Below are 23,614 nucleotides of genomic sequence, written 5' to 3'. Positions count from 1 at the left end.
ACGAACTAATTTACGTATGACAAATAAATCATTTGATTGGATTAAGTGTATTCAAAAATACGATCAAACTATAATTACGTCAACAGATGAGTTTCTAACTGTCTTATAGAATAATCTATTCTAAAAACAACAATTACTAATTGGTTACCATTTGAGGATGACAGCTACGCATTATATGAATTAGAAGATAAAAAAAATCAAAAAACCATTTGGAAAATCTCCAGCAGTGTTATTTGTGCCAAGAACAAGAATGAAAAGACATCCTTATTATGTGATAGAAGTTATTATGAGAAAATTCGACCAACGAAACCTCAGATATCAACTAATTTGAAAAGGTTTTATTATCAAAAGGTTTAAAGCACTTAAGGGGGGGGGTACACCTTGCAAGCAAAAAAAAATACTGCAACTTTGCGATTTTTTTTTGAAAAATCGGATTTATTTATGAACATGCGGTCTTGAATACATTAATATATAAGTCTTTGAGAACTTAAAAAAATTTTTTTATTGTCGAAAAATTTCAAAATGGCGTCGTGACAGTTGGATCCCCAAAGCCGCTCGGAAAAATGGGGTGCGAGATTTGGTGGAGTCGTGGATAGTCCTAGAACACACAAATTACAAAAAATTAGTTGTATATTATGTTTTCTTGTCCACTACGTACCACTTTTTTGATATCTAGTCTGAAAAATTTTTTTTGACCGTTTGAAGTCGCAAAAACGTGGTCGAAAAATTGAAAAAAAAAAAATCGTCACTTAAACAATCATAAAAAATTTTTGAGACTAGATATCAAAAAAGTGGTACGTAGTGGACAAGAAAACATAATATACAACTAATTTTTTGTAATTTGTGTGTTCTAGGACTATCCACGACTCCACCAAATCTCGCACCCCATTTTTCCGAGCGGCTTTGGGGATCCAACTGTCACGACGCCATTTTGGAATTTTTCGACAATAAAAAAATTTTTTAAAGTTCTCAAAGACTTATATATTAATGTATTCAAGACCGCATGTTCATAAATAAATCCGTTTTTTCAAAAAAAAATCGCAAAGTTGCAGTATTTTTTTTTGCTTGCATGGTGTACCCCCCCCCTTAAACTCGAGTGCTTCTGATCCGATTGTGATGCTTTCGGGTTCATTTTACTCGCTAGCTATATTTCCACAAACTTATTAACCAATACTCAAAGAATCTTACATCACAATTACTCGATAAAAATTCTTGTACGGCACTTACGAAAATTCAGTTTCATTCATTCTAAAAATAACTATTGGCAAAATTTTTTGCAGACGATCTCTGGAGATGTCTGTAGTCAACAAAGTAAACTCAAGAACGTTATAACCACATCAAAAATACTAGATTTCGAGCATTTTACAAGTTCTAATTATAAATCGAGCTTCTCGCAAATTCTGTTTTATTCATTTTTATTCATCAGAGACGTATTTGTTGAGTAAAATTAATTCATATTTGTAGCAAGAGTTTTTCGTTTCGTCACCACATGCCGTTAACAGCGTAAACTGAAATTTTATTCGTCCAAAATAAACTAACTAGGTAGGTGTATAAATTAAATAAGTCTCATATTAATCAGGTATGATGTAATTGATTTGAACATGTCGTTCGGCATTACCATATGTTTCCATTATTCGTTTCATTTTATACTTCTTTAGTGCACATAATAGACTATTTATTATCACATCACTATCCACGTAACAAAAACTACGCAGGTAAAGAAAAAAAAAATTTTTTTTTTGATTCCTAAACAATACGTTTCAAGAACAATTGTTGATCTTTGAACAAAATTTAAACATCGATTACATTCGATTCGATCCGATATTTACACCCGTCTCTTAAACTGTCGCCCCTGCAGTAATTTCAGGCACGTCATTACAATACAGTTAACAAAATCAATACCGTTCTAATGTATTTCACAGCCATTCCGACCGCAGGTTGGCAAAACGTCAAGCAATTCCTAACCATTGGGCTGTAAATGCCTGTGGATATGGGCAATAAATGAAAAATGAGTAGTACGACTGTTATAAATTCGACAGCGAGAGTCTGTCTAGATTCCCAGAAGTATTATGTTATGTATACACGCGCGGTTCGTTAACCGCGTAATTATTGGGTCTCAGGCATCGATCTATGCCTAATCAGAAAGAACTCACGCCCACTCAACGCTCGTTACGTAAAGAGTTATATTCACCCATCACTAGAATGACCTGCTGTGTATAAATTTCATTCAAATCGACTGGGGCAATTCCGTGTTAAAAATGATTGGCGCAGATTCTCGATAGATAACGCATGTTAACAACAAACAAAACCGCCAAGCTTTTGTAGGCGTATAAACTTTTTCTATCCGTCAGGAGGATTTGAAAAATCAGTAAGTTACCAAAATCCCTCTTTTCGTATGGCAGTCGCGAGGAAAACGTCAATTTTAAAAATCTGATTTCATTCACGGCTGATCTTGCGATAGATTTTTGAATTTTGTAAAAGAATGAGGAGCTGAAAGGCGGTCACCAAAAATATTAAATTTTTCCGTTTCATCCGATATCGAATGCCCTATACACATTTTCAAAGGAAATAGATTTACAATGGATCAGCGACGATGTCGAGGACGTGAACTGTGGGAAAGTTCGAAGTCATCATCTGGGATAATCTGCGATGATCATCAGGTTCGTTGACACGACGTCTCAGGTGGCTGGCAATTCGAAATGAGTACCATTTCGTAACGTATAATTACCATTGGAGACGTGCACACCTGTTGAAATGCGGCAGCGGTACTTTGAGAAACTAAACGCTGATATATTCCCGTCGTGTGTTCGTTCAAACTTTTCCGACTTTCTATAGTCACCGTGATATTTTTTTATTCATTTTTTCTCCCGATGGTCCTATAACTTGATCCCTTCCTACATTGTGCACTGGCACCGAAGTGCCGAGGTAGCTTTGAACGCACTGAGCGTCGGCAACTTCAAACAGGAATACGAACGATGTGATTTGTCATTTTCTCCACCCTCGCAGATATGCTTCAATTTCATATCAAATCTTTTGATGCGTACGTAAAAATCGATACAATATTCAAATGGTAAAAAAAAAAAAAAAAAAATTGGCGACATCTTTGTCTAGACAAGTGTACCAAATAAACGACGGAGTCTTTCTTCTTGTATAAATAATTTATAAACTAGGTTATCCTTGCCATTTTCCACCATGGCTGGCAGCGATTCCATTCCCGCATGTACTTTATCCCAAATTCGTATGCGGGCGCACTGCTGTCATACTGATGGTTGAATGACATTGAAACAAGTACAAAGCGAAAGTTCCAGCACGTTGAGTATTTATCAAATTGTATTGTATTTCCCTGATGATGGAAAAAAGCTAAATACTGCAATTATAAGCAATAGCTCGGATAAGTCGACTTTTTGAAATTTAAATTCGTGTCAAACTACTAACAAATCTAGAGGGCTCATTTTATTTCACTCCGCAGCAAATTTTTTTTTGTTGTAAAATTAGTTTCTTATAAATTCACTATAACAGATTTCATGTACTATAGTCAATTTGTTATTTGATTATCAAATTCAAAATCATCGCACGATTTTGAATAATGATATATTCAACTACATTAGTGTGATAAAAACAAAAGCTCCTGACAATTAGTGACATGAAACTGTAGTAAACGGTCTTCTGAATAAAACGAATCCTCCCAGGGTAGAATCGAAAAAATATCGCGTATTTTTTACCATTTTGAAACGTTTTCAGATGGAAAAACCCATAATTAATCCCTTGTTTGTAATTTTTGTCTTTTTTTTCTTCTTATTATTCAAGGAAAACCTTAAGGTTTTCCAGTTATGAAGGCTATTGAACAAATAATTCCACTGATTCTAACAAAGATCTTTTTACTATTACCAATTTCCTTGCCGATACAGGAAATAGTTTATTCAGATGTGAACATATTGCAATAATTTATAGTTCTTTTCTACGCAATAATTCGAATTTAGTAATCCCACCGCGTAAAATCTTATTCATCGCACCAACCAATCATGCGATTGTTTCGACAGCATAACGATATCGTATCTCAAGTTAAGATTTCATTTACAAACTTTTTTGAGAATGCTCTACTGTGAAGTACATGCTTTGTTGAAAGATATTGTTACATGCTAAAACCGTATTAAAGTGCGATTACGATTTCACATTTTTTTTATCAATGTTAAGGCTGAATTGCAAATACTGAACCCGACTGTGAGAATTTATTGGCAGCTGCGCCAATTAGTTGAAATCATTAGCCCACAGAGGGAAAGGAATTCTTGAACCAACAAAATCTATTTTATCCATTCGCTTCAATCTAGTACCCCTTGATTGTTCTAAATACGATGACATCAATTCGAAAATTTCGATTCATTTAGTTTGTCAAAATGATTTAGTCAGGAAAATTCAAGAAAGACTTTTCTTGTCGCGATCGAGTGAAGTAATGATTCAAGTCAACCTTTCGATGTGTTTTCGAAACCGACTCAACCAAATATCATTTCCTTCGAAGTTTATGTATAATTCCTCCGTGTCGTTTGATCGTCGACAGAAACAATTCGGTACTTCAACTAAAATAAGCACATGAATCTAGCTAACAGAAAACTTACATCGATTGTATGCCACACTTTGTTGATCTAACCGGAGCTTCATTGGCGTAAGAGGTTGAATCAGTTGCACTAATTTGTTTACGACGTAAAAGAAACACTGAATGCTTTGAAACGAGTGGAGAATATATTCATCGTAAACACCAGTATACTAGTACTATAAACGGTCACCAGGCGGTGAACTTTCTCATTACAGAAATAGCTTCAGAGATGAAAAAAGAAAAAAATGTATGCAAAATTCATATTATTGTAAGGAACTCACGCCATATTAATTGGATAAATTGATAGTCAGCATGATCATTCAAAGGCTTGATTCAGTTCTATATCAACTTGTCACGAGTATTTCATTCGGTAAAATTGTTTTGTTGAATTAAGTTATTAGTATTGTGTTCGTCGCATTTGACTGTACCATTTAGTTGAATAAAACGAACATCAGTTGACTCAAATAATCCTTTCCCTCCGTGCCTGTGAGCGAATCTTGATCTCATTTTGCAGGTTGAATATTTTTTTCAAAAGTCCCATACAGTCATCAGTGCATGCGGAAACTCATAAAATTTTGTAAACATACATCGTAACTCGAGATACGATGTTGTTGGACCAAATTGACAACGTTAATTCGATGTTAATGTTGCTAAAAACTCGAGAAAATGTCTCGAGCTACAATCCGAAAACAATCGCGGGATCGAGTCTTTCAATGAGCGCGATGAAAAGTAATACCGGTTTCTCAGAGATATTCCCTCTTGTGCAAACAAACGAAAATAGCAATCGTTGCTAAAACGGTCTCCACGTGTAAGCCTGCTCAAAATTAGCCAGCTGCCGACACGGATCTCTCGGATCGCGTCTCCCGCACATCCGACCCACGCAATGACTGTATAATAATTCGATCCGCGTTACCCGAGGCGATAGCTGGCTAATCGTAAACGATCGACGAACGGCCCACGACGAGACCTGCTAAATAACGTAGTAATTCGAGGGACGCGAAACGGCGCGTAGGCATCACAGACGCAACGTACCGACATTCGCTGGTCAATCGAGGACCTTGCGTTTCGCGGGGCCCGGCTGACCCCCCAGGTTCCCGGGCGTCTTCAGACGTCCGGAACATCTTTGGGACCGGGGACCCCGACCGGCTTCACGGCGCGTGGCTGTGACCTCTAACCTCCCGGGCAAACCCACGTAAATCCCCACCATTTGCGCCTGCGAAAAGACGCCTAGGTACCGCTACCCACGGCCAGGAAACGATCTCCGTTGCCTGCTCGGCTGGCCGATCAACCGCGATCGGATATCTTTTATTTCAATATAATACACACGGAACTCCCGCGGCGGGAGTTACTTGAACCAAATTTACTCGAGGAGAATTTTATACGTTATTGTTGTTGGTAGGAAGTGTTCGGCAAATGGGTACCTTGCAACAAAGGGAGGGACGTTATTCCGGTTACAAGGAAATGTGGTACATACCAATATTTAGTGTATAATCTTAGTTGTTAATAATCAGTTTTTTGACAACAGCAACGTTAAATCTGTTTGTTCAGTTTCTTAACATTAATTTGTATATTCTTGTGGCAAAATCAAGTTGTCGCAATAGTTACAAGAGAATGTAGTACATGTGACCAAAACCAAAACGGATTGTAAAGTGTACTCCATTTTTTGGCGACACCGACAAAATTCACTCGATCTTCAAATGCAAAGAGATCTTTGAACTTCACTGTCGGCATCAGCCAATGTATTGCTCAGCTTATTTTAGAGCAACAGATTTGATTTGTGGGCATGATTTGATTCTGTGGGCCATCATAACTCCTTAGTTAGTACAAAACTAATAATATATTTAGAAGATGTCTCTTGACCCGTTTCTGCACTTCTAAAAGATATATCTACATTTCTATAAGTTCCGTTTTTCGTGACTTTTGGGCGTTAAAAAACGGGTTATGAGACGTCATTAAGATATTATTTTTATGACTCCGAGTTTTGTCCTATCTGGTTCGGTGCTCGACGAGATCAGGTTTGGTCGCATCGTACCGGTAAAAAACTGGTGGTATTGAATAATGTTGGGCGAATCAATTTATAAGCGTTCATTGATTGTTGCTTGAATGAATTTAATATCACTGTAATTAGTATAAATTCATAAGCTTGTTATTTAATTTGTGGAAAAGTTTGTTGAAAAAACTGGTATTGTTAGTATAAGCTGATTGAATTTACACTCATTGTCAAACGAACGTTCGAAGCTTCAAACACATTCGTGCTCGTATCTATTTCTTTTTTTTTTTTTATTCTCAAAAGTTGCTCAATCAAATTGAGACTTTTTAAGAAGTAGTCATTCTCTCGTGGCAATCAACAACGTTCTTGGAAGGATTTATGCTTTTTTCAAGCTTATATAATGATATTTTAGATACGTATCACTTTTTGGAAATCTTTTCGCTCTGTACAATTCGGTACGAAGTGCCCCATAAACCAAGTGGTACATTTAAAAATATCACTAACCGCTGGTTAAATTTCACAGTAACGTAGGTAATAAATTTTTTGTTTCTCGAATTCTGTCTTTTCCTTCTGTTCATTATTTTGTATGCAGACATCACTCTATAAATCCGAGTCTAACAGATTCCCCGAGATGATGTTGAAAAAATGTCTCTCCAATAATTTATAGATTTTCATGAAAGAAAACTCAATTCAATCACATAGTTGATTTATTTTCAATTAACTGGAAATAATCCGAATACACTTATATTTGTCACTCGAATGGTTCTCGAATGGAAATGGATGGATGAAGTGTGACACAAGAATGATCTTGGTACAAGAGTAAATCAAAATTTTAAAGTTTCGTCAATCTCTTACTTATTATCCGCGTCTAATGTCGTTAACACGAGACATGACCCGAGTCGAAATTTAGCGCCTACTTTAAACCTACGTAGGGTTTTAGGACAGTGGAGTAGGTTCTACTTCAATGCAATATCAGACACTACTTTGACGCTAATAATTTCGAAATTTCCTGATTTACCAAGTTTAGACTCAAAATAGGGTTTGTTTAGAACCTCCTTTAACCCCCCAGAGGTAGGGTTGAACCTGCTTGTTTGAAACTCTCCTTTGATGTTCAAAATCTTACCCCGCTGATAAAGGTCCGTCGATCCAAATTGATTATGATTGAAAATACAAAATATATGATTAAAAAGTATAGAAACCAAATTAAAATCTCCCATAAATAGGAATTGGTTTGCACATACGTTTCGTCGTATTTTCTGTATTTTCAATCAGTTCAACGGGTTTTTGTATTCGTAAGAACATTGGTTAAATACAGTTGAAAGGCAATACTTAACTTTCAAGTGTTATTGAAACTTATCAAAATCATCTCGAAATAGCCTTTGGATTATTCATTGTGAACACTTGAATGTCGTTGTAATAATATATTATTTCAAAGGGTGAATTCGCCCGTCTTACCTCCTTTTCTAATCATCTAGTAGTCGTCATAGATAAAAGAAGTTTGTAGACGTCTTATGTCTTGAAATGAGTAAGGTTGTTGCGTCAACCAGCATTCTTGAAAAAACAGTCTTGTTTCAGACTATAAACGAATAACACCGCATTTAGCAATAAACATAATTTTCACAACATTTTAGTTTTCGCCACTTATTTGCTACGCAAGCTCAACTACCTACATTTTATTTCGTAATTCCAACGAGAGTTACAATGTCAATAGAGAAGAAGTTGCAGGTCCAGTGGAAAAGTTGTAGATTGAATAGCGTCAAAATGAATTTAATTGTCTGCTGAGAGCGTCAAAGTAGGGTTTGGTAGTTCATTTTTTAGGAGTTAGAGGTTCAATGCAGGGTTCGTTCTTAAATTTTTAAGCATTGGAGGTTCAAAATAGGGTTTGTTCTTAAATTTTTACGAGTTGGAGGTTCAATGTAGGGTTTGTTCTTAAATTTTTAAGCATTGGTGGTTCAACGTAGGGTTTGTTCTTAAAGTTTTAAGAGTTGTAGGTTCAACGCAGGGTCTGTTCTTAAATTTTTAAGCGTTGGAGGTTCAACGTAGGGTTTGTTCTTGAATTTTCAAGCGTTGGAGGTTTAATGTAGGATTTCTAGGTTGAGTTTACTTCAAAGTAGGTACGTATGAACCTTGGTAGGGTCAAACGTAGGATCTAAATTTCGACGCACCGTGTTATACAACAGGGCATTTAGCCAGAGGTAGCCTCCGTTCCTTGGCAAGACAATTTTGATTAAGTGAATGGACACGCACACAAGCTAATTATACCGAGCGGCCGCGTTGCTGTATGGGTAATAAACGACTCGATGAGAAGTGCGGCCAACGCGGGGCCCGGCAATAAATCAGCAATACAATGTTGGGCCGCTCGTGTATTTCGACGCGCGGAGGACCTCCGTGTGAGTTTCTTGTTCGTGTAGCTGCTGCAAGAACTTGAATTCTCAATGAATCACGCGATTCGCAGGCCTCCGAAGTGCTCGCGAGCCTGATGTATCCCGTACCAGGGATAAAGAAACTGTGGTCTGTCTAATTAATAATTACTTTCATGAGAACCCGCCCGTCGAACCGAATCCGGGAAAACTATCCGAATTGCTCGGAAATTGCTCTATATCCGGCATAAAGAAACGATTCTCACACTATTAATTAGCAGACGCTACCGCCACGAATCTCATTTGCCGTTTCTACGCGCGTATATATTACATAGACTTCGAATCAAGATACGAATTATACCGACCGGAGATATCGCTATTCTCTTAAATATTAATCGTTTCTACCCGAGGACACGTGTAAGATCCCATCGTCTCCAGTCAGAGGTTTTTCACGTCAATCGATTTTCCATCTCTAATCTCTCATCTTTATACAAATTCGTATTTCAGCATTCTGCTCACTGATAATCCGAAGCTCATGGAAGAATGTTCAGAACGAGAAGGACTGTTTATTTCAGATATCCGAATCACAGATCTGATAAAACTTCTCGGAGTGTTTCTTCGCTCAGTTTCCAATACATCAAATTGTCGAAAATTGGCAATTTATACTTTACTGTGGCTCTGGACTAATAATGTATCCTTTTACACTTGACTCTATGAGAACCAGTTACCGAAACTTTAAGAGAGGAAAGTGAAAATTAATATTCTAGGTCAAAATACACAACGGGTTTTGGTTATTATGGCATTCCACTCATTAAACTATAACCAATATATCTATAGTCAATATAATAAATTTCAACTAGAATGAAGAACGGCTCGATGGATGAAACTGCACACCAGAAACTTCATGTTAGAATGTGTGATCCGGAGATCTGATACTCTACTTGTTAGTGAACAATTTTACATACATTGCGTGGAACATTTGTGACGAAAATTTCAAACTGCAAAGAACTTGGGCCTCTAATTAAACTTTTCGAGATACTTTTTCAGAGACGGAATAAAAACAGCCTTGAAAATTGCCCATTCTTCAATTAGCGATCTTAGTCGTAATCTGTGATACTTTCCATCAACTTTCAATGCCGTCTCAACTCACACTCGATCATTATACCTGAAACCCAGCTGTCCCTAATACCAGCTTAATTTTTAATTTCCAATATACTCAATAATCCGCAACATTATGTCGTCGCGTACAAAAATCCATAAATTGATGATTCGAGTACAGTTTTGATAAACTCTGATAGTTATCGGCTTTGAGTTAAGATCCTTGAATCTTAGAATATGTAACATTTTTATCAAACTTTTGTCAGTTCTGAACGTTGTCACACTTTTTACGCTCTGATTTTTAGAATTTTTTTGAGCAAAAATTTCATTTAATTCGAATATGGAGATTGTGGGTGCATCCTTTACGCGCCTATAGAAAATTCGTGCTTGTTCCAAAGGCAGTTTGAATAGAGTCTTTTGAATTTTCGAAAAATACTCAAACTTCGAAAATCCCGAAAAACTTGACCCGGACTCAGAAAACCACAAAAAAGTCGAAATGGGCTGAGTTGTCGGGAAATTATTGTCACATGTGACAACTTGGCCCAACCCGCGATTTTGTTTAAAAATGTGCATATCTTACTGGCCCGTTATTCAAATATCGGAAACGTATATATCAAATGAAAGCGACAAGAATCACCTTGCCGATTATGTTATTGCGAAATATTCCAATCCAGTCAACAAAATGAGAAAAACATATTTAAAAGATGGAAAATAATTATTTATTCGGTCCACTTTCAGGTTTTCAGTGACTGTGAGGCCGCATATGCTGCGATATTCCAGTTAACAACATTTAGTTGTTTAAAACATTGAACTGTAACTTCAATCTATAGCACCGTTCGTTCCGATGTCCAGTGGTGGAGATATGAACTTTGTGACCATGCATTTATGTCTGCATATAATTGCTTGATACACACTGAAAGAAATTCGAAAGAAATTAGAATTTTATCGTAAAATCAGAAACAGTCGTTATACAGTTTCAAATTTTCTGCATCCAAACTACCTAGAACACAAAATTTTCTGTTGGAAAACGATCTTCGTAATCAAATTGACTTGTATATTATTCTGAGAAAGGAAGAATCTACTCCGTGAAACTATCACATCCATATTAGCATGTAGAATAAGCTTAGTCGTTTTAGTAAGTCAAGGGTCAGTCTTCAAGTTTGATGAGTAGATAACCGAATAAACCTTCGCTATCTGTATGTGCGAAGAGTAATCTTGCCTAGAATATTAAATTTCTGTTTCGGCCGTTGCATACGCGTAGTACAACAACGGTTGGTCATCAATTCGTGCCACCGAAACTCGCTCCGCAATTTACAAGTATGGATTTCCTGTAGCTCATTGTCGCTTCCCTTTCAAGATGTAAATCCAGATTAATGATTCTCTATTCTGTGAGTAAAAAGTCCGCGTGAAATTACAAGATGCCGTGTTAGAAGCGCATCAACACCAGTAAAGATGAATGAAATATTGCAGGTACCTAATTTTATTCTAAAGCTAGGATAACTAATTTCTCAGCTCATTCTTCGATTTAAAGATGATTTATTTTACTGGAAGTTACTTACTGGGAAGTACTTAGTTGGAATATAACCAGATATTTTCCGCTTCGCGATTATCTAATAAATCGTCAGAATTAAAAACTCGGTTAAAAATTTTATCGAATGAAAACAAATCGTCAATTTGAAAGCAAAAAATATTTTCAGGGTGGATATCAATTGATCATTTCATCGGTAAATCAGAACACTTAGATGATATGATGAAGACACTTCTTGATAAAGACCATGAAGAAAAAAAATTCTGCCAACATCATGCAAGTATTTTAAAACACTAATCAAAACTGTTGTATTGGAACAGATTTCTTACAGTATTACTATCAGATTTCTCTGGCGATGGTCGAAATGAGCGGTACTTCATGTAATAGAAATTTCAATTAACAGATAATAAATTTTCCGTCTTATAATGTGCACGCCGCGAGCCTTCGGAATGCCCTGAACCAATAAGATGTACTTTCGCGTAAAATTTGAAAATTCGATATGCTCCGTACCACGCTAGCGATAATAAAAAGAAATTGATGAACTGTTCTTATTTATTCTTCTCATATTTCATTATTTTGGGCCTTGTCGAGAACACGAAAAACTATTTTGACATTTACGGTAGTTTTCTTTGAATTGGCAGTTCGAAAAAAAAATTCGCTAAAAACATACTGAAATTTCTGCTTGTGCTTTCGAAATTTCAATCGTTTTACGAATAATTTGTTTATAATTACCTTCTTCTAGGCTTATCATTGAGAAAGAATGACGTTTTTCGATCGAATCTCGTTATTTTTTCCTTATCCCATTTTTTCCTCTCCTTTCATCATTTACTTTCTGCCCTATGGTAATGTAAACGACAATAATTCTCACGGGCTTCAGGCGACGTCGTTCGGTCGTCTGTATCCCAGTCAGACGGTGTTTACTTACGGATGCGTGTTTGCTTACACGGTTAATAAACTAAGGCCTACGGCTTTGATTTTCTTGGAAATCCACCAGGCCCAACAAGTATGTCCCAAACGCAATTGACACAGCACGTGTACCTTTATATTCACGTTGTAGATTTAACTTCGCACGAATGCAACAAATCAGCAGACTGCAACAAGTCACGACTGTATTGAATCATAAGTATCCAAAAAAATTTTAATAGTCATTCAGGTAGGCTTGCCGATTGTTAATTTCGATAGAAATTAGAACACGGATGAAAATGAAAAAATTTGAAAAAATCGAAGATCCAAGCAGTGGGTTTCAACATTTGTGCATTATTAATGACAACATACCAATGAAAGTTAACCTTCTGAAAGGTCCAAGGTGACCATAAGGTTCGCGATAGAAAATCCTTCGAATTTTCTCTCTCCATCTTTTACTTCCAGTCCGCAAAGCTATTCTAGAGTCTAGTCTAGACAAATCGACAGTCATCTCACGTAACCGTGATCCGACTATATCACAGATCAGTAGATCAGCCCTCCCAGAAGACGTAGTCTAGGAAGATGCGAACCGCTTACTATTAGTTCCAAGGCGCACGCGATGCATTAATTGAATTACCATTTATTGCAGGAATAAGTTTCTTGGAGTTGTTTTCGTACGAAACCCAAAAGTTTCTGGATGTTTTCGTTGGGCATCGAGTGTAGAATTTTCCTGATTGCAACATTTTCGCATCAGTGCTGCGTAGACTTTGATAATAGTAAAAATAAATGACATTTCACTCAGTCGGTAAAGACTGGCTATAGCATCCTCTTAATTATACACGCCGCTTACGTACCCCACAGCACAGTCCAGCAAGCCGTTAATCGGCAGCCATTCAACGCTGCACCTGCTCAGTTTACTGATAACGAACCGCACGGTTCAACGACGTCTATTATCTGTACCGTCATGTTGTATTTCGATAATGAAATACAGGACGATTCATAGAAACTTTAAAACAGCATTGTCAATTTGTGAGGAAATTGAAGTCGATTTCGTTCAGAATCAACCGTTCGGAAAAATCTGTCACATTTCATTTTATCTTAACCCTGGTCACCTACACCTATGGAAAGTTCCACATTACTTATACGGAGTCACTTATTGTTGACCTCAGCCAACTTTGGAACGTCATTACTCTACACAACATTGCATTATGCATAGTTACGAGTTGAACAAAATTCTGAGTCAAAATTTAACAGTTCAAAAATAGACTCTAATGATAGTTTTAGTAAATAAAACGGTGGGGGATGTGGGAGAAATTTTTCAAGTAAAAAAAGCAGAAAAATACGCAATACATACGTGGGGTCTCTGAGATACAAAAATTTGTCTCAAGAAAAACATGTGTTGAACATTTTTATTTCGAATCACGGAATTCTGCAAAAAGGTTAGAGATTTTGCGGAGGTTTGATGAGCCAAAACTCGTTATTCCTTACTTATTTTATTACGAGTTGGTTCCATATGGATCATATTTATCAAATTACCTTATTCGTGAGATACGATTTCTTCAAAAATGCAAAAATCGAAAATGCTGATATTATTTCAACAAAAAGTTAGATATCGATGATTAACTTGAAATCGCTGTCAAATGATGAAAAATGCAGTGATAGATTCATTCAATTTCAAATATATACTTCAGCTAATAATTTCTGCAGTATTCAAAAAATCTGTGTTAAAGTAATTATACAAATGCACTAAACATTTGTGCAGATACCGTTTATGAAATTTCACAGGTAATATTGAAATTAAAAATCGTGTTATTTTGAAAATAAAAGTGTCGACTAGTAATATAGCCTCGTCTACATGCTTTCAAAACTTGTATACGTCAATGAATTCTGAAGTTCACGTATATAGGAATCGAAAAACATTTGCTGATATCAATATACTTGTCTATATTAAATTTACTTCACCTTTGTTGCATGTGAAGTTTTATTCACATGCTGTAAAGTGAATTTATTACAGATTAGTTTGGTAACATTAAACAGCAACGTTGCAACTACACTCTACTGTGTATTAAAATGATTGTGTTATTACGTAGTAAATTTTGGCCTATGAGTGTAGGTACTTTTTCTCATCTAGAGTACATCTATGCCTACATTTTTACGCTCAATATACTTATAATTAAAACGCACTTTCCGAAAGTCAATTTTGTGAAAACATATTCAGATATCTGAGGTTCAAAAAGTAGAATCGTCACTCAGTAAAGGATTCATAGTATAGAATTGTTGAAACTGCGAGGATCTATTTCGTAGAATGTCATAGTGTAGAAAGTTTAAATACAGAGAAGTTGAAATTGAGAAAGGTGGGGTACCTTTAGGAAGGTAAATTGATATTCATTCTAACGAATCTATATTTTGGCTTTCTACACTTGGACTTTTCTACATTCTGACTTCTCTACACGTTAAAAATCACTATCTCTATATTTTCAAACATGAGTATCGTTTACATCGGTTTTTTAAAAAATTCGATACTGCGACTATTCTACTTCTTGATACTAACCCAATCAAGTATGATGACCCGAATAGCAACCGCGGTTGAGTCTACAGTGCATAAGAGCCCGGGTTCCGGAAAAGAATAAGGTGACTATGAATGACTTGGAATAAAGAAAAGTTGAAGCATAGCGGTAGATATTCGATCGCGACCAGGTGCCGGGAGCCCAGAAATTGGCGAAGATGGACGGAAGAAGAGAAAGGAATAAGAAAAGTGGAGCCTGCACGAGCAGGCAAAAAGCTCACTATTAGCAACAGGTGTATATCAGGTGGCCTACGGGAGGAGGGCGAAGAGGGCGGGATGCCGGTTAAGCAGGCGGCATCTCCCTCGTTAGACGCACTATAATGCGTGGCTCGGGATTTTTCAAACGAGCGAATCTTCAGCGTCGTTTAGCAAACGGTCTGCGAGTAACCGAGAGCGGCTCGGCGCGGTCTGGAAAAACGCGGACATTAGTCACCATAGGCATTTAGTTAGATGCGCGCCCTGCGATAAGAAAACCATTCAAGATCTTGGAGGACGTCTGTCGTCAGGTCGAGCCCGATGTCTCAGCCTCCAGAACTGGGAACGATGGTTTATACTAGTTTTTACCCGGCAATGAGAGGATTATTATATGTTCTCGGTAGGAGTAATTAGGGATGGACGAAGTGCGCATACCAGTTGCGGGTTTACCGACGTCCATGCCAGCGGAACTCGTGTCGCAGCTAATGTTGTATAATCTCGCGCTCACTGGAAACTTCCACTTTTTACCTACGTCGCGCGCCGCCTTCGCCCATTACACCTCTGCTGCACGCCTCTCGTCTTTTCCGCATTTATACTTCGGTCTATAGAGACCGTGCGCGAAATTGACGACAGCGCCAAATCGACCGTATTCGTGTCCCAACTGTCGGGCATTTTTCCCTGTCTACGCCAATGATTCAGCCAATCACAAACTTCCGTGGCTACGCCATGCCACGAAATTAACCAATCGTTTTTAGTCGTCCTATCGCATGGGGACAGTAACTAACGGTTTACTCGGTATTTCTGAGACTATTGTAACAACTAGTAGCGAAGCAATTAACTTCGACTTTTCTTACACCGGGAGGAGGCATTTTTTCGGTACAAATATTTGTTTGTTGCGAAAAATGATGACAAATACCTGCCGGACCACTTGTCAACGTTAGTGCAAGTCCCGTCGATAGTGACAAATTTAGCCACTCGTGGCGCTACTCATACTGGCACTCGGTCCCTACATGTCACAAGCACGGTCTTATAGACCGTACACACAGCTCTGGGCACTCCGGCTGTAAAACCGTGCTCGAAAATGAAGCCGATGTTGTGAATTTTCGCCGCTAGCGCTAGCGAGGGAGAGGCCTACTTAGTACGCATGCGCGGCAACTGTTTCTTTATTTACAATCCGTTAACCTCTTTCGACAGTTCACTCAGTTCAATATCTACGCCAGTATTTTATTATTTATTCAGTATAAATTTATCGTCATGTGTTTCGAAATATTTATTTTAAAAACGAAAAATGGGTAAAAAAATGTGCAATTCCGGGATGTAAAAGTGGATGCACGAGCAACAAAGAACGCGTCTCGTTGTTCCTTTTCCCGCAAAATGACGAGTTACGTGCAAAGTGGGTGAGCGTTATTCCTGCTACAAGAATAAACGTAACGAGCACGCAATGAATATGCGAAAAATATTTTCTTCCCTCCGACATTGAACGCAATTTCGGGCATAAAGATATAAATGGAAGAAAAAGACGGCCGCCCTATATTCCTCTCTTTGTTGCACACCGGCCTCGGAGATTGCAGCGCTCCGGTCTTTGGGGCACAAATTGAGAAACACAGGCTTCAAGATGGTCACGCTGTGTTATATAGGAAGGGGCTTGGAGTGCCCAGACCTGTCTATAAGACCGTATCACAGCATTCGCCGTACGAGGAAAATTCATGTAGAATCAACTTTGATCTGGACGATATAGATCCAGGCACGCTTCTGACGGAACACGTCAGTGAAACCTGAAACTTTTTCAGTTGACATGAAATACTTTCAACTGTTAATTCAGTTTGATTACTTAGGAACTTACTAATTACAGACAATTAATATAGTAGATCTAATTTAATTAGCGTTACTATGTCACGTTAAGTCTTTTGTTGATGCAACAATGTTTATATTATCTTTAGCATTTGTTTCTCGAGTCACCAGCCAATTTATTACTCATATGTCAAACGGAAGTCAAAGTTTCACGATATAAAAGTTCTACAATGCAATAGGACAAATGATGGATTATGTTCCGAAAAATTTTCACCAGGTATTATATAATATTTTGCAAAAAATGTTTACATAAAATATCGCTTGATAACTTCAATTAAGTTATACATAAAATACAGTGCACTTTCGCTAGATGTCACAAAACACATGACAGCCAATACTGCATTGATTACATTGATTAACGCCAACTTCTTTTTGAAAGTTATGTAAGACATTGAAATCCGTAAAATCACCTTTATCTTTTCCTTCCTTTCGGTTTTCGCGATTGATTTTAAATGGGATGATCTTTACGTTGCAATGTTGTACCTATTTCGAAGCTGGCTCTGTTATTTATTCAATCAACTTTCTGTACAGATGCAAGAGGGTCGTTACGACTAAAAAGTTCGATGGAAACTGAATTGATCACGCCTAAAACCCTGTTGATGAATGATGTCACGTGGAAAAATGAATCCGGGATGGATCAGTAAGAGGGAAGTGGTTGAAGCCTTAGACTATCGTAAAATTTGCTCTCCCATTTGAACAATTTACATCAATCTATACACGTCAACTGCCAATCTTTTTTTCTCAGAGACACGTGTGCGTTGACAGCCCATAAAATTGGGGTTGGGTAACTTAAGCTTAATGTCCCAGTGCATAAAATTGAGATATTCGAAAGTGCGCACGCAGCAAAGAAAGTCCCAGTGTATAAGATATAGCATGTCAATTACGCGCATGCGCCAATATTGTTTTACCACACTGTTAAAAAAATTAGGCTCTTTACGCACGCTTCACAGGCTTCGAAATCAAACTTTCTTTCATAGGTGTTGGAAAATATACTGTTTTTTCTTTTCTTTGAAGTTAATGGCCTGTCTATCATAGTAATTACGCATGAAAACTAAATCTAAAATATCTATTAATAAATAATTTGGAAAACTCGATAAAACATAAGTTATAACCAAAACTTTCGCATCCCTTGAATTTTCACGATAGTTCAATTTCTTAAAGACAACCGAAGAAAATACGGGAAAGTCCTCCAACAGCCAAGGAGCCATTTAACTCATTGTACCTCCAGACAAACCGGTACTTTACTCAAAGAAGCTCCGCTTGGCACGAGAGTCCGTATTACACACTCGGGTCGAAGGAGCGAGAAAAAGGGAAAGGAGAAGCAGAAATGCGTCCTGTAAAGATGTCTAGTACGGCAAATCCGTCGAGAACACATACATATAAAACACGAATCTCAACAAAAATACGAAGATACTTACAATCTGTAAACTCTGGAGATTATAATAATTTAGTTACGATACTATAGTCGCTTTTATAGTTAAACTGAGAGCCGTTCAACTTCCAGTTCATAGTTTACAAACGATTTCAAGCCATTTCAAACGAATCCTGATACTACTTCAAAGGTTGAAGGCGATTTCCATTGATTTCTATGAGTGATCGGTTGTGGTTTTTTTATGATTCTGTCTAACAGGAAATAAGTGAAATTTTCCTAAAATGCTTCGTTGTAAGCCAAGGATAAAATTAGAAATCAAGGAAAATCACTTGATACACTGGATATCAAAGTTGATGGATTGAAATTATTCATTTGAAGCCAGACCGATTCGGGTAGCTGCAGAAATCTCCGGTAAGTAAGGAGTGGGCAAGCCTCAACAAACGTGAGGAAGAAGCGAGGAAACGAATACGATAATAATAATGTGAGTGGAACAACTGTTATAGCTGTGCGTATTGTACAGTACTTTCATTGTCGAAAAAGTAAGCACGCGTGATAATAAGCATTCGATGAGAAGCCCCTCCCATGCCATTGGAAAAAGGAATGAATGCAGGTGAGTGAAGAACTTAGAAAGCAGGCAAAAAAAAGAAAAAAATTAAGGGAAAAATAAAAATACGCGTACAAACGAACGAAAGAAATTAGAAGCGGAGTGGAGGAGAATTGATGTAGACGGTATCCACGAACGTGTATTAACCGTCTATGGCATTGAACTTGGCCGTGTAACTTAGGTACACTGTTGTACATCACGAACTCGAGTGTGCGCCTCGGAGCCATCGTCCCGTTGTTATGTTAATCCCACGCGTTTGGATAGGGCTAAGATAGCGTGCAACCGCCGAATATACACCTACAATATTATGCATGTTATTATACGCGAGGTAGAATACTCTCTGTGTACCGGAAGTTGTTACGAAATACAAATACAGAAGAGACGACAAACGGAGAGTGAAAAAAGGGGTCATCGAAGAATGAAGTGGAAATCAATGAGAAAGAAGAACCGACGAATGGCCTGTTCAATTTCTCTTTCCTTTCGTCTCATAGTTCAATAAGATCGGTACGGAAAGTCAATTTTGTCAAACGGATCAAGTGTTGTCTGAAATAATTCAAATCAGTCCTTATCAAATTCACTTTAGTTCAATCATCATTAGTAATAAATAATAGCTGTAAAGAAATGAACGGATCATGCTTCAAATTTTTGGCAAAATTATTCGATTGTCGCAAATACAAAATTCTTGAAAAAAAAATCTGTCAAAACGTGCAACTGAAGTTAATCTAGTTATATCTAATTGCAAAAGTCCTCGTAGTATAGAAAAAGATGTTGGACATACGAATGTTAACTGTAATCAACTCATCATGTTAACAACAGCGGAGAAATTAGCTTGTTCTACAATTTTTTTTTACAACATAACCTTTGCTGCTTGGCCGATTCTGACGAAAAAAAAAATTTTCTTCGCGAATGAATTCCCGAAGAATCATTTGACTAACAATCAGATTTTGCTATTTTCCTTACCAAATGACATGCTAAAGAAGTGCGGCCTGTTTCATTGTCACACGATTTACGTGAAATTCATTAATAAATTAAATGAGTTATTTTCCATTAGAATCACACAAACTGTAAGGATTCATCGGCGCAAAAGGAGTAGAATAATCTGATTTCTCCGACATTATCTACTAACAATGTGATCGCAGTTGAAATTGAACGAGTACGAATATTATTTCCGAATCATGGTAACTTGTTGAATTACATTTATCGTGAATAACATCAGTCGCGCTTTTAAGACCTCAATCATTTTGCCATATTATTGTTTTGACATTCCTTGGATACGATGAAATTTATCCACTCGACCTCATGACCATCATTTTGGCAAATCAATGTGAAAGGAATACATGTTTGGTGGTATTAAATTATACGCTGGAAACTCACATATCTTCGATTGATTGTGGTTTTTTATGACTCTTTATCCTGAAAATATCATTGATGACTGTATAAGTTTTCAATAATAAGACTATATAAGAGGACCGTTTATACCCACGAGTTTCTTTTAATTTTTCAAAATATAAGTATCGTAAAAATTTCCTGAAATCAGAACAACGACGATCATCTTGAAACAGAAACTTGAAACTCAAATCGCGTCGCTGGTAACAATGGTGACTGGTAATGAAGCTTGAATCACTTCCTCGAGGGACGAAATAGGTTTAGGACTACGTTTTTAGTGATGTTGATGAATTTTTTTGGCAAGAAAGGAGTGTATATAATTTATTGAAACTTTGAAAACATTTTATACACATATTCAAATAAATATCGTAATTTTTTTTTAAGTAGGTCCTCGGAAAATATGGAAGATATCAGCTGCCACCCATCGGAGGTCAGCATCAGATGTAGGTGCTTGTGTAAATTCTGGCGGCCACATACAGTTTTCATCTGAAATCATTTACTTCAAGGACATGTCTTTCTTTTATATGAACCAAACTTCCGCCGACAAAATTCGAAATTGCATTATTTAGAGATGTTTAAACACAGGAGCATAATTTTTTGTCATTTTCTTATAATTTTTTTTGCAATCGAAAAATACTTCATACAATGGTATTACTCGGAATTTCAGTTCATATAGAAAGACATCTCCTTAAAGTAAATTTGAAATCCTTTTCATTTCGGATGAAAACTGTGGCCTCCATAATTTAAAGAATCAGCTTCTGATGGTGACCTCAGATGGGTGGCAGCTGATATATTCCATATTTTCCGAACAAATACTTGAAAAAAAGTACGATATTCACTTGAATATATGGATAAATTGTCGTCAATCTTTCAATAAATTATGTACGTTAATTTCTTGTCAAAAAAAAATTTATGAACATCGTTAAAAAACGTACTCCTAACTTATTTCTCCCCTTAAATTCAGTGATTGTTTGACGAATATATGAATAACTTTGTTTTACAGAACACGATTGCGATATGGCCGACTGCGTATTTTTCTAATATCGAAGGCAAAAAGCGATGAGTTTCCAGGGCAAGACTGAATGAAACTCTCTTTTCGTTGTCCTTCGCGCAAGGCAGATCTTCGAGGGCGAAGAGCCCGGAGGTCAGCGTCGAAGGCACTTCACTTTTCTACTTTTTCTTGGCACGCGCCTCCGGGTGAGAAAATTCAATTTTAACGGCGCAACTGAGTTTCATTCAAGCGTATCGACGAGGGCTCTGTGTGGCCCGGGATCAAGAGAAATAAATTGATGAATAATAGATGCGGTACCGGTATTGGGAGCGGATTAAGGTATTCAGCCTGGAACCTATACAGGTAACACGAGAGACACTAACGAAAGTAATAACAAAATTTCCAAGTACCAAAGTGCGATCGTCTCTGGTTGAGTGGACGATTCGACACGTCCATAGAAAAAGAAACTCTTACAGCCACAGATTCACTTATTTATACTCATTATACGAATTATTATACAGTATAAAAATACAACGAATGTATACGCAGTAATGTATCGAACAAAAAAATGAGACCGACACGAGTTGATTTTGCTACATGGATGAAATAAAAACTTAGATAATAATTATTATTTGAAAAATCTAATTTTCCTGGGTACCGAAATAATCAGGGAATGAACAAGCTTATATTTTCTCAAATTCACCTTGCAATTAGTCGACAGATCATATAAATGACGTAATCGTTGATCTAATTTCAATTGTTATAGAGAAATATTATCCCAATAAAAATATTGTTTTTCAGCATACTTATTTCTATAAAAATATCAACATCTGTGCCGTACGAATTTTCGTTTGAATTTCCTCGATTCATACCAATTGGGACTTCCGTTCCAAGAAAAATAATATTTACCCTTGGAAAAATGTCTTTTATAAATATTCGAATAAAGCATTGGATTTTTTCTTGGCATGTGTACTTCTTGTGCCCTTTGGTTTTACAAGTGAAATAATCATGCGCCTAAATAAACGGTGTTTTCTTAGTGCAAACCTAAAACGAAATTGCTGAATACAAGCAAACATTATTTATCACGATATATTGCGAAATTGTGAAAAAAGTGTATTCAAATGAAGCGTGTAAATTTTCAATTTACCCGTGAAAAAGAAAAATGATCTACAATTGCGGAGAGATTATTCAACAAGATTATATTCCGGAAATGATTTTTCCCGGTCGCTTACAGAGTAATGCGGGCGATACATACACGACAGTCTCGGAAAATTGAACACCCCAATGCGCATGCGCCAAATCATGTGATTCCATTGGTAGAGTCGATTCATTCGTACTGAATTTTTCGTCTGCCTGTCAGGTTGACCAACAAAGTTTCGACCAGCCGGTAGGTATCAAAATTCGCAGGCATTTCGAAGTTATATTGCATTGAAAATTTGAGATAGCCAAAATGTGGCGGATCTGCATGTAAGTCAACATAACCTTGAAACACTTCGCTTATCGACAGTTCGTGTCTGGTCTCAACCGCGCAGAATTGGCCAACCCGCGTACACATCTTTACCGAAAACTTATAATCGCGTGTAGAAATTTCTAAAACTGTACTCACAAGGGATGGACAAAGGCGAGGAGATGATTTGGAAACCCTACCGCGCCGCAGCCCACGTATTACATAAGAGAGACAGAGCGACGGTGAGAGTATAATTAGAATGACGCGTGTAACTCACCCGGTTTCACCTGCAGGGGTTTTCCCTGAGTGAAGGTAATCAGGGGGCCGCTCCACGCGGCAGCGAGGATGGCGCAAAGGACGTAGCCGACGTAGCCGAGCGGCGGTGGCGGCGGTGGCATCTCTGTATCCAGGGATCTTAAAAAGGGCTTCCCTCAATGACGCTCCACCTCCTCCTCCGCCTCCTCAACCTCCTCCTTCCGTTCCCCACCCCACCTCCTCCGCCCCCTCCTCCGCCCCCGACGGAGGGAAATAGACAAGCGGGTAGGGTAGCGCAGCAAAACGCGAACCGAAACCGGCTGCGGAATAGCGATCGGCCCGGGGCACCGAGAGAGGCGAGGAGGATGAACGACGTCGTTTCCGAGCCGAAAGACAGACAGCGTTTGTCGCGTAACGTACGGACGTGCGAACGTCCGCCGGGAACTAACGCGGGTACGAACTTACGGGCGTACGCGA

At 37.6% G+C, this 23,614-nt stretch overlaps 1 protein-coding gene and 1 long non-coding RNA gene across 3 annotated transcripts in view; both read right to left on the bottom strand.

The window, feature by feature from the left end:
• LOC124182679 overlaps window positions 1-23,315 on the bottom strand; it is an 82,093-nt gene extending 58,778 nt beyond the window's left edge. For both annotated transcript variants that reach the window (XM_046570236.1, XM_046570237.1), the window contains exon 1: window positions 23,160-23,315. In XM_046570236.1, the coding sequence (XP_046426192.1) occupies window positions 23,160-23,280 (121 nt within the window). In that variant the 5' untranslated portion in view covers window positions 23,281-23,315. The remainder of the gene's footprint in view (window positions 1-23,159) is intronic.
• Window positions 497-9,367, bottom strand: LOC124182680. The gene is made up of 3 exons (XR_006870835.1): window positions 9,357-9,367; window positions 3,192-3,196; window positions 497-598 (listed from the first exon to the last, which is right to left on the bottom strand). It is a non-coding gene; the product is annotated as an uncharacterized LOC124182680 (long non-coding RNA).
• Window positions 23,316-23,614: the final 299 nt, after the last annotated feature.

This window comes from Neodiprion fabricii, chromosome 5, assembly GCF_021155785.1.
Source record: "Neodiprion fabricii isolate iyNeoFabr1 chromosome 5, iyNeoFabr1.1, whole genome shotgun sequence".
Classification (NCBI taxonomy): Eukaryota; Metazoa; Arthropoda; class Insecta; order Hymenoptera; family Diprionidae; genus Neodiprion; species Neodiprion fabricii.
The sequence above is the reverse complement of the archived record's forward strand: the minus strand, read 5'-3'. Positions and strand labels throughout refer to the sequence as shown.